Genomic DNA, 12,335 nt, shown 5'->3' with positions numbered 1-12,335 from the left:
GCTCCAAACTTCTTCATTTTTCCACCAATTTAATCCTACAAATAAAATATATCATTTAACACAATTCATAAAACCTTTGCAAAAAAAAAAAAAAAAAAAAAAAAAAAAAACTGGACTAGACCTCTTAACTAGAGGTATTTATAGGTCATGTATATAGTCAGCTATACTTAGATATGTAAACATTTGCCTACCAAGACTTTTCCTCTGTCCTCCTTTTTCTCTTTTAACCATGATTTCTGGTCAAGTTAAACAATCTCTAATGAACTGAAATTGGAGTTCATATCTTGTTAGCAATTTTCACTTGGTTCTAGTAAGCGTGTTGTTTTGATATCCTGTTTACTGTGAGGTAGTGTGACATATTCTTTACATTAGTTTTGGCTGTCCAAGTATGGATGAAATGGAAGAATTTAGCCGCCAATACAAGAAAAGGTTAGACGAAGCTGGTGCACTAGGGAAAATTCCTGAGGATCTGGCCATTGAGGTAACTATAGAAACAATGTTGTATTCTCTCTGTTGTTATAAACACAGAAACGATTTCTAACTTTTTGAAGCAAACGCTCTCTATTTCCTGTGATGTTAAGGTATCGTCTCCTGGTGCTGAGCGGCTAATAAAAGTACCAGACGACTTATCCCGCTTCAAGGATAGGCCTATGAGAGTTAGCTATATAGAAGAAATGAACTCTAGAAAGGTTGAAAAGAGTGGAATATTCTTCATGGAATCAATCGATGCAGAATCAGGAAGCTGTATCTGGAAGTTGGTGGATGTGAAGGAGAATAGAGATCCAACATCCAAAGGAAGGCCGCTAAGCCGTAAACAGAAAGATTGGAGGTTAAAACTGCCTTATGCAATGGTTAAGAAGGTAACCTTGTACCTCAATTACTGAATTCTGTCTCATTGTTGTAGGACTCAAGGTACTGATGTATAGACCTATGTTGTTACTTTATACACACTTAAAGATTTTGACATAAATTTTTTATGATATTGAAGCTTCTAAAGAATTATTTGTCACAAATTTTTAACTAACTATGCGTCAATCTCAAATAAGTTTTTGAGGTTAGCTATATAAGAATGGCACTCCGTTGCACTAAACTCTCGTTATGTGTGGGATTTGGTGAAGGGTTACCACAAAAGTCTATTGTACACTGCCTTACTTTTGACCACTTAGCTATATGAATCTTATTATATATTTGTATCTCTTCTTTTGGAAAAGGTCTTCCACTAGAATTTCTCCTCCATCTTCTTTTCATCTTTTCTCATTCCATTGCTCTATAACTTGATTTTAAGGCAAGTCTTGGTCAATATCAAGTAAGAAATCATGTCGATCATCGGAATTTTTGCTTAAAAATTATGACGAATCACCGTAAGTCGTCTTGGAAACCACCATGAGTGTGCTTACAATTTTCTTGTGAGGAGGCTATTTTTACAAAACTTTTTTTGATGAGGTCAAAATATAAACAATGGCATTGATTGAATGATCCTATGTGCAAAATCTTCCATAATGCACCATCTACAATATTAGCCCAATTAGAATGTTGTATTGGGTCCAATGCTAAATTTGTGCCCATGGATGATATGTTGAGACCAAACGTCTCTCTGTTTCTATCAGAAACAATCACTCTACCTACATACGAATCGAGGTAAGGTCTGCGTACAACAAATTATTTATTCTCAATATTTTCAAATGAAAATAGACCTCCTTTTCCTTCACTAATTGACCACTCCTTTAGTCCTTTATTAGCTACCCAACCCTATCACTCAAATTTAAAGAGAAAAAACAAAAAAATAAAGTTATCTCAATTCTTCTTAGGACATTTTTTTTTTATTTTTTAGTTGGGGTATCGACTAATCTGAATTCATTCTCCTATCATTATTTCCGAGGAAAAATTACAGATATATAACATTTGGTCAGCTAGTTTACTAATATGATTGAATAAGTGTATATGTTATGTATAAGTATGTATAGTATGTGTATCTTATGTTGTATATATGTTTTATAAACTGGCTGACTAAAGTGTTTGAGTCGTAATTATTCAATTTTTCAATATTCAGTACTCGAATCCGATGATTAAGGATGAAGTTATATCACCAAAATATTTATGTGCCAACAAACGCGAAAAACTGAGAAAATTGCATATTCTTGTAAATCAGCCCCTAAATGCCAAAATATGTCGTAAAATATAGTGAGATTGTACGCACCGCTCCCCCAACTACCTATGGAGGGTTCCGTAAAAGTTTACAAAAATATCAATTAGAAGCCATACCACCAAAATATTCATGGGCTAACACCATTTTTAGAATCCATTTTGGACATTTAAAGGTCAATTTATAGGAATTAGGCGATTTTCGCAGTTTTTCGTGTACGTTAGCCAATGAATATTTTTGTGGCTTCCGAACAAATTCTTTGTGAAACCATTACGTACCCTCCATAGGGAGTTGGAGGAACATTACGTACAGTTTCCCCATTTTTAGAGTTCATTTTGGGCATTTAGGGGCCAATTTACAGAAATTAGATGATTTTCTCAAATTTTTGTGTTAGCCCATGATTATTTTGGTGATATGACTTTCGAACAATTTTATTGAGAAATCATTACGGGACCGTCTGTAGGAAGTTGGGGAGAAAGTACGTACAGTCTCACCATTTTTAGAATCCATTTTGGGCATTTAGGGGTCAATTTACAGGAATTAGGTGATTTTCTAAGTTCTTCATATGTGTTAATCCATGAATATTTTGGTGATATGACTTTTGGACAAATTCTTTGCAAAACCATTAAGGAACCCTCCGTAGGAAGTTGGGGGAACAATATGTACAGTCTCACCATTTTTAGAGTCAATCTTGGGCATTTAGGGTTCAATTTACAGGAATTAGGTGATTTTCTTAATTTTTCGTGTGTGTTAGCCCATGAATATTTTGGCGTGAAACCAATGTGTTTGCCCGTGAATATTTTGTTGATATGGCTTTTAGACGATTTTTTACAAAACTTTTACGGAACCCTCTGTAGGGAGTTAGGATAGCAATATGTGAAGCTCCACCATTTTACAGGACTTAAGCGATTTTCTTAGTTTTTCGTTTGTGATATCCCATGAATATTTTAATAATATGGCTTTCGATCGATTTTTTTATAAAAAAAAAAATTACGAAAACCTTCCGTAATTAGTTGGGAGTGGCGTACGTATAACCTCACAATATTATTATTATTATTATATATATATATATACAAGGTAGACAAATAAAACTTATTAGATGGACCACATAATTTTGATTGTTGAGCCGTATTTGATCCAAAATAACTCAAAAATGCTCAACCACCAGTACCTATTTCTTGGACTTGTCCACCATTCTAATTCAATTATTTCTTCATTTATTATTTTTACCAATATAAGTTGTTATGAAATGATTAATTAAATGTCTCATATTAAACATCGAAAAATAATTATACTATGAGTATTGCTCTCAGAAATGAACCTTATAATGCATCAAGCAAATTCAGTTAAGCTTCCAGTACAAATACCGAACATCAAATAAAATTTTTTAAAAAATCACAATAATTAAACGTGAATATTGTGTAAAAAGAAAAACAAAATGGATAAAAAGGTTGTGGCTTATCCTAACTGAGATAAATACATTAAAACATGAAATTGCATCGACTATGCTAGCAGCATGTTGATGATAAAATAGAAAAATAAATCAAACATATATTGAATTAAGGGTGTCATGGAATGATTATGTTTCCACTACTCTTACTTTTAATTTAAATTAAGAAGTTTCAAGTTCGAGTTTTTGAAATGAAAAAACTCTTGATAAGGAGCATTTTCTAGTTATAAGCTTCACAGGTAATAAATCTGAATTAGTTCGATTCAGTGTTTTAAAAGGCGGGGGCGTGAGGCGAGGCGTTTTACTTAGTATAGGGAGAGGCGTAAGCCTCGAGATGTGGGGCATAAGCCCTATGGATCTTTAAATTTTTAATTTATAATATAGTATAATAATATAATAACACAAAATTATAAAAATAAATCAATAATTTGAAATAATTACAAATATGATTAAATAAACTAATAGAAATAAAAAGTTCTTAACATGATTATACAAGTATAAATAATCTAATATCTTAACTTTATAATAATAAAAGAATCATTATTTCTCAAAATATTTTTTTTATCATACTATACGATTTACCCCCTAAAAGAAAATAATTAATAACCTTACTAGTATTATAATAAAAACATCACTCCATCATGAATAAAAATAAAATTACTTTTAAATAGCTAAATAAAATATAATAATTTTGAGATATATGACAAAACCATGAAGACCAATGATAAGTGAAAAAGTAAAATTTCACGACGTATTTTTAAAAGAAATATTGCGTAATATATAATTACTTTCACAGTGTTACCATATAGGAAAGATGCGATACTAAAACTTGTTACTTGAGTTATTCGCAATCTTCTTATCTCTATAGATTAAAAATTATTAAGTATCATTCAATTATTCAAGAATTATGAGGGTTAACAATGTTAACTAAAGATTTTAACACATAAATTGTGTAAGTTCTGTTAGGCGAGCCTCGAGCGTTGGGCGTTGGGCGTGCTTAGGGAGTACAATCGGGCGCTTAGGGCGTAAGTCTTATAGAACTAAGCCCCACACTTGAGTCTCAGAGCGTTTTGCTAGAGCCTTGCCCTAGGGCGAGCCCCGAGGCGAGTCCCAATAGAGTTTTTTAAAACACTGATCAGATTAATATTTTTGAATATTAATACCAACAAAAATAAAAAATGTCACTCTTTGATACAAAGACTAGGAGGTTTTTGACTAGAGACTAAACAATACAATAGTTAGGATCTCTTGAAATTTAATAATTGACCTCAATATCAAACTCGATTTATAAAAATAAAGAATTTATGAAAACAAATCTAAATTAGTCCGACTAATAAGCTTTGGATTCTCAATAGTTCCATAAATGAAATGAAAAGGACAATTATGGATTAGAATGGATAAGATCTAAAAGAAGACAAGAATATTTGCCTAATTTATAAGGGGGAAAAAACTATTAAAAGGGGCCTTTTATGGACCCCTACAATTGATTGAGTTCCCAAATTCAAGTTCAAAAATCACTATATGTAGGGGTGAATCCATTATAAAATTAACCAATATCATTTTATCTAATTTTATAAGCAGAAATGATTATATATCTATAATCTATAAATTTTAAATTATGTATTCGTCTCTAAATAGTAGTAATGACTTGTTCTTTGTTGCAACAAAGGATAAGTAATGTTAATATCGGTAAGGATTTTAATTTCTATTAGTGTAGACATTGAAGATTTGTGGGACTCTTAAAGACGTGTTCAATTCTAGTTGGGATTCTACAAGATGTATTTGATTCCCGTTAGAATTCTTGGAAGCTACTCTAACCCTAACCCCTAGCTTATGTCTATATAAAGGGTACTATATTTCCTTGAAAAGGCATCTCAAATATTTAGCAAATTCATGTAATATTTATATAGAAGTCAAATCAAAATCATCCTAGTATGAGAAATACGCCACTAACTGCTCTTGAATCATGGATAAATCATATGAGGGAAGAATCAAGGGAGGAACAAAATTGTACCCGCACTAATATCAATAAAATATTCATGTTTCTTCAGATTTTATTTGTGTGGTTGATTTATTTTCCATATGTTTAAAATTTGTTGCAAACAAATTGGCATGCCAGTGAGACCAAATTTGCCCTTCATCTCTTCTCTCATAAATCAAATTTACAAATCTGAAGCTGCAAATGTGGAAGAATAATTAGTACTTCAAGCCTCGTCTTTGAGTTTCATCAAGTCTACACTCCGACAAGCCTTGAAGCAGGGGATATTTGTAGACATTGAAAATTTGTGGGACTCTTAAAGACGTGTTCAATTCTAGTTGGGAGTCTACAAGATGTATTTGATTCCCGTTAGAATTCTTGGAGGTTACTATAACCCTAATCTCTAGCTTATGCCTATATAAAGGGTCTTATATTCCCTTGAAAAGACATCTCAAATATTTCGCAAAATCATATAATATTTATATAGAGGTCAAATCTAAATCATTCTAGTTTGAGAAATACACGACTAATGACCCTTGAATCATGGATACATCATATGAGAGAAGAATCAAAGGGGGAACAGAATTGTACCCGCACTATTATCAATAAAATATTTATGTTTTTTCATAATTTATTTGTGTGGTTAATTTATTTTTCATATGTTTAAAATTTGTTGCAAACAGTAAGTACAAATTTTAAATGCCAAATTAATTATATTTAATATATCAAAAAGTTAATGATTTTTTCATCAGAAAATTTGCCTTATCTTGATTATATTTATGTTTTGCAACTTGGTTCAAACTACCACTATCAATGGTTCTTTTTTTTCAAACTATTCTTATTGTCTTACTTGAGATTTCATCATCCTTATCAGTAGTCAAATTATATTTTGGAAACAACATATCATCTTCTTGAATTATTATTGGTTCAAAAAGAATTTGTTTTTTAAAAAAAAAAAAAGACAAAGAAAATATATATTTCTAACTGATTTATCATATTTAAAATTTTCAAATAAATATATTTCAATCATTTTTAATGCCAAATATATGTCAACCATCAACTAATGTATTTTTTTTTTCCTTTTCATTAACTAATAAATAAATGGAAAGTGATACCTAAAGTTCTAGTAATTTAAATATGGACCACTAGAAAATTTCCAAAATAATATTAATTAGGTTATTCTCACTCCTAGTAATTGATGGTTCAAAATCAATTGAGCAAAAGGTTGACATTAAAGAACACAAAATTTCTTCACAATGATGTCATAGTAGAAAACTTGTAAATGGGACAACTAAAGGGAAAAAATATTTTAAAAATATTCCTATAATTTAAGGGTTTCATAATTATTTGTTGATAGAATTATGCAATAGAGATATGAAATTAATAGATAATGATAATGAGGTGTATGGTATAAGTTCAATTATTTTCTTGTCAATGTTTAGAATCAAATAGGAAACATATCACAAGCCTAAAGATTTTGTTCATGTCTCATGTTTTGTTTTCCAAATGAAGTAAACAATCCAAAGGCCCCATCCAACCAAAAATAAAAATAAAAAATCTATAGGATTGATAATGTTAGATTCTTAAAATTGAGAATTTAACCGATATGAATTGTGGTGTGATGGTTGAGATTCTTCTATTCTTAATTAAAAAGTTTGAATTTGAGTCTTAGGAATAAAAAATAATCACGTTGAAGAGCCACTTCCAGAAATAGACCCGACAATGCACAAAGCTCTTAATATAAATATATACAAAAATTAAACTATTGCGTACTAAGTTCGATCGAACTCATATATTAACTTCTAGCTCCGCCCCAAAGTGGAGCTGAGGTCATCCTTTATCAAGATTTACTTTGAACTGTCGTTTCAACATCATTTTATATTACTTAGGTGTAAAAATTTAATTTTATCCTTTCTTTTTCATTTTCTACCTTAGATATTCGTGGATCAAATTAAATTTAGAAAAAAATTATATATGAATGATCAACAATAATAATAACATAGTATAATCTCACAATTAAAATTTGAAGAGGATTAGATGTACTCAGAATTGCAGATCATACTTCTATATTTATGAAATTAAAAGACTGTTTTTAATAGAACATAGATTATTTTTCGGTGATCAAAGTAGAAAAAAAAAAGATTCTTGAAATGGGGTAGGAAGTGTTGATTTGTAATATTGTGGGGTTTCTAATTAGTTGAGAAAAAAACTTTATACTATCTTTCCATTGTTGTTTGAAAAAATATGATTGCTTGTAGATTCCAAAAACTTTTTTGATAATGTGTTCATTATTTCTCACTCTTATTTTTTTTCTTTTTAATGATGGTGGAGGTTAGAGAAGAAAATGATGGCTGAAATAATTTCTTTAATATTAGAGCATAAAAAAAAAGTTGACATGAAGTTTGGTTCTAAGGGAAATTGAATAATTCAAGAGAAAAAAAAAACAAAGTGGATTCTTACATAATAAATATTTACTTGTATCGTAAATTGGTTACATCAAATTAATAATGGCATTATGTATATGTTTCATTTTATTTTTTACTCTTTTCATTATTTTGATGTTGAAGGAGTATAGGCTAACTATAGTTAATAAATGTGCATTCCCATCTTATTTCATAGATTAATCATGATAAAGTGTATTAATTTGATGTAGACATATATACATTTTTATATTATTTTCTCTGTCATAACTTATGTGACACACTTTTTTTGTTAATACGTCTCAAAAAAAATGTCAGAATTTAATCTTAATTTTTTCTTTTTATTCTTAGTGGAATGATTTATGATTTGTTCATATAAATATTAAAAATTTATTTAGACTGTAAGTTTTAAAAGTCTTCTTTTATTTTTAAAACTTGTGTTAAATCTAAACAATGCCAGATAATTGAGACTAAGAGATATATTCAAAACCCCATTATAGAAAAGCATGCTAACTATCTAAAAAGGTGCATGATTGGTTTAATATACATTATTTAATGGTTCATTTAGTTGTATTTACATTGATCTTTGACTAAACTAGAGAATATGTATTATTCACCATGAGCTAATCTTTTTGATAACCAATATGCTTTTATATCTATATATGTATGTATATATATTCAAAGTTAACTAATTTGATTAATCTATATTCTCATTCTCCACGAAGGTAGTTACGAATGTAGAAATTCGACAACGGTTCTACTTGAAATCATATTTTAAACTCAAACCGATTATTTGTGTTTGAAAATCCCATCAAATATGTATACGATTAAATTTAAAAGTTAATTATATAATCAACATTTAAACTCATCGTTCTAAATAAAGAAAGATTTGATTCATCCCACGATATACTTCAATGGTACGTGTTGTAACTCAATTAGCCTATTATTTATTTGGATTAACAATATGATAATCTGTATTATCATCTAACTTCTTAAGTAATCAAGCATTACATGTGAGATTTATTTAATTTTATGAACTGATTGGGACCACAAATATTTAATGGAGAGAAAGTACAACATATACAGATGGCTTAATATAGTAAAAAGAGACAAATAGCTGGTTTTAGGGAGACAGCCAATTGGATTGAATTTATTTTATTTTTATTTTTATTTTATTTTATTTTTTAAGAAAAAGATAAAGTTAAAGATGGAGAGATTAGAGATAATTAAAAAGTAAAGATAAGGTTAATTAAGATGAGAAATAAAATTAAAATAATATATAAAGAATCCCACCAACTAAGATTAAAAAAAAGTTAAAATTTAAATCATACACTTGCCAAATTACAAATTGAACAAGTGTTTCCTATCAAGAATTATTTTTTCTCTCCCACAAAAGGATAATCACAAAAAAATTCTTTTTTCCTTAAAAAGTAAATAGTTAAGCAATATTTTTTTATTTTGCTATAATCATCTTATATTTGATATTCACGATATCTGGTATAAGATTCATTAAAAAAAGTATTCTTTATAAGAAATTTCTTGTTTCTTAGAAAGTTAAAATTTAAATGCTAACTTTTTTAATTAAAAATGGAGAAATTTTAAATTATTCCACCATATTAGTTACGAATTAGTACATTCAGCTAAAATATATGTGTGTTCATAGATTTATATACATATCATCAAAAGTTACAATGGAATGAGTAGAAGTTTTCCACTCGAACATTGATATGAAATCACCTTTAACATGGAGCATTTGAATTCGAATTAATTAAGCAACAAAAAGGTAAATATCAAACCTCGAGTGAAAAATGTCAAGAGAGCAAGGATGTTAATAATGTTTTAATTAGCTTAAGATTAATTACTTAATTAATTACCTAAGAATTTATTTAACTGCAAGAAAAAACACAGCAGAAGATCTAGGAAAAGTTTTTGTTTTACTTAGAATTTTATTTTTTTTCCTGACACAAGTTTTACATTAGATGGTTTATTTTTTCTTGTATCTGTTTTTTTTTTTTAAAGTAGGTAAGGAACATGATTCATCTTTTTTCTCTCTCATTTTTATCCATTGAAACAAAACAAAATAGAATTTGTGTACATTTTTGTCACCATCAGTGGTATCCCACCAGGTAAAGTTTCCTTTTTTTATATATATATTAAAATTTGATTAATTTAAATTCGTATAACGAGCTCAAAATCGAGACTTCTGATGGATTCATGGTAGCAAAATTCATGTTGTATTCAGTAAAAAAAAGATGTTTCAAGATTAGTTTTTTATTTTTATTGTATGTGTTGTCTTTATATATGTTTTAGAAATTGCTGATACCCATCTTCTCTTCTTCTCACCTCTTCAATTTTTCCCCTTTTTTTGGCCTAACACATTATTTTCTTTCTTCTTTGTAAGAGCCCCTCTTTTTTATGTTTCTCTATATTATATTGTATGTTAATAATAATCCAAGATTGTGTTTTTTCCTTTTGGGGTTCTAGTTTTGACATTCTTGGTGATTACTTGGTGGTTTTTTTGAAATTCTAGATTGTTAATGGAAGAGGATGATGATTTTTGTGATTTGGGGTTTTGTGTTTAGTGTTGTTTGTTTGAGTATTTTATTCATGTGCATGTTCTTGATTTAATGATATGGAGTTTTGATCTTGTTGTTGATCAAGTTTAGTTCTTTTTTTTTGTCCCCTTTTCCCCCTTTTGATGTTTGTGTAAGTGATCATGCATTGGGAAATCTTAGTAGCATAGTTGGTTGACTGTCTGAACTTTTACCTTGTTGGCGAGGATTCGATTCTCTACTCTACTCTGTAATCCTTTTCCCTTACCCCAATTATAAAGAAGAAGTGATCATGCACTAGTCTGTTTGATTTCTGAACCTTGAATTATGAGTTTGAATTGGTTAGTCTCATTTGTTCTTGATTATTGAGTTTCTAATTTCAGAATTTGACTACTGGTTTTGCTTGTTCTTTTTTTTTGGTGTGGGGGGCTGGGGGAAGGGGTTTTTGCAAATGTCAAAGATCAGTTTTTTTTTTTGACTGTGTGATGTTCAAGGAGTACATGTAGTGCAGTTGCTGTTGAATTCTCATTTTTGTTGTAGTTACTGTTCCTTTATTTTTATTTTTTCTCATAATGCTTTCTATAGTATTTTGTCATGATTTTCGATCTGCTTTGATATGCTTTTCCTTGAGTCGAGGGTCTAAACAACCTCTCTACCTACTGCGTACATTCTACCTTTCCTAGGCCTTACCTGTGAGATTTCACTGTTTTGTTGTTGTTGTTTAACCAAAAGGAAGCCATAATTTTTCCCCTTAACTTTGTAGAATTTGTGTTTTGTTTCATGCTAAATGAGCATTGTGGAATTGTTAAGACTTCTTTCTTTTCTCAGTTGCTATGTTATGATTTGTGCAGTAGAGAAGTGTTATCTAACATCCTCTAAATAAGGATGGCTCTTTCTGGGGCTAATAAAGATGGAAGAGAGGTGAGGATTTACGAGTATTTGGACGAACTCAACACCGATTTGGCAGATTATATCGCAGAATTATCAGAGGCTTCTGTGAAGGAGAGGGGGGTATTTGCTATTGCTTTATCTGGTGGCTCCCTCATCAGTTTGATGGGGTATGTAAGTGTGTTGTATTTTCCTGTTCAAATGTTTTTGTTTCCCTTCTCTATGAGGTAGTCAATTGGTTTGAAAATCCATGGAAAGCAGAAAACTGTGTGAAGCTCCTTATAGCAAAACTGTTGATTGGGCTAAGTGGTATATATTTTGGGTGGACGAACGTGTGGTGGCAAAAAATCATGCTGACAGTAATTACAAGCTTGCTAAGGATGGACTTTTGTCCAAGGTAGATAATTTTTACATGATCTTCTTGCATACTGTTAATTTACATGTCATATTTATGTTAATGCACTATTAATGGGATTATTAATACAAATCTTAGTTGTAACGATGACTCTCCCTATTTCGCGTTATGATCCTTGATGACAACATGCACTTTTGTCAAGTGTTCTCTAAAATAAACCTCTAATGAGGTTTTCCTCTTTTCGGTTGATTCAGTTTATCATAAAGATACTATCTTTCAGCTGTATAATACAGAATTATACAACGTCGAGGTGGAAGAATTAGATAGTTTCCTCTCTGTATATGGCGACATCTCAAATATGAAGGGAGGCATCCAGGCTGTTGTAAAACTAATTTTGGCTTAATCCTTATGCTAAAGACCAGTCAAATGTACTTGTTGATATTATCTTTTATGTATGTTGCATTGTTGCTTGTGTTCATCCATCCACATGTAATTTGTGACTTAGCAGTGGTAATTTTCTTTGAAGGGGTGCCTGGAGGAATAGGTGGG

The 12,335-nt window shown here is 30.1% G+C and overlaps 2 protein-coding genes across 2 annotated transcripts in view; both read left to right on the top strand.

Annotated features, from left to right (window-relative positions):
- The window catches only part of LOC102590652 (uncharacterized), a 4,127-nt gene extending 3,147 nt beyond the window's left edge, over window positions 1-980 (top strand). The window contains exons 4-5 of the mRNA XM_006348610.2: window positions 373-481; window positions 582-980. Of these exons, the coding sequence (XP_006348672.2) occupies window positions 373-481; window positions 582-884 (412 nt within the window). The 3' untranslated portion in view covers window positions 885-980. The remainder of the gene's footprint in view (window positions 1-372; window positions 482-581) is intronic.
- A 9,336-nt stretch (window positions 981-10,316) lies between these two features.
- Window positions 10,317-12,335, top strand: part of LOC102590313 (probable 6-phosphogluconolactonase 1) — a 4,496-nt gene continuing 2,477 nt past the window's right edge. Inside the window, exons 1-3 of the mRNA XM_006348609.2 lie at window positions 10,317-10,387; window positions 11,395-11,601; window positions 11,693-11,828. Coding sequence (XP_006348671.1) covers window positions 11,429-11,601; window positions 11,693-11,828 — 309 coding nt within the window. The 5' untranslated portion in view covers window positions 10,317-10,387; window positions 11,395-11,428. The remainder of the gene's footprint in view (window positions 10,388-11,394; window positions 11,602-11,692; window positions 11,829-12,335) is intronic.

The sequence above is a fragment of the Solanum tuberosum genome, unplaced genomic scaffold (genome assembly GCF_000226075.1).
Source record: "Solanum tuberosum cultivar DM 1-3 516 R44 unplaced genomic scaffold, SolTub_3.0 scf00103, whole genome shotgun sequence".
In the NCBI taxonomy this organism is placed as follows: domain Eukaryota; kingdom Viridiplantae; phylum Streptophyta; class Magnoliopsida; order Solanales; family Solanaceae; genus Solanum; species Solanum tuberosum.
This window is presented reverse-complemented; position numbering and strand designations above follow the sequence as displayed.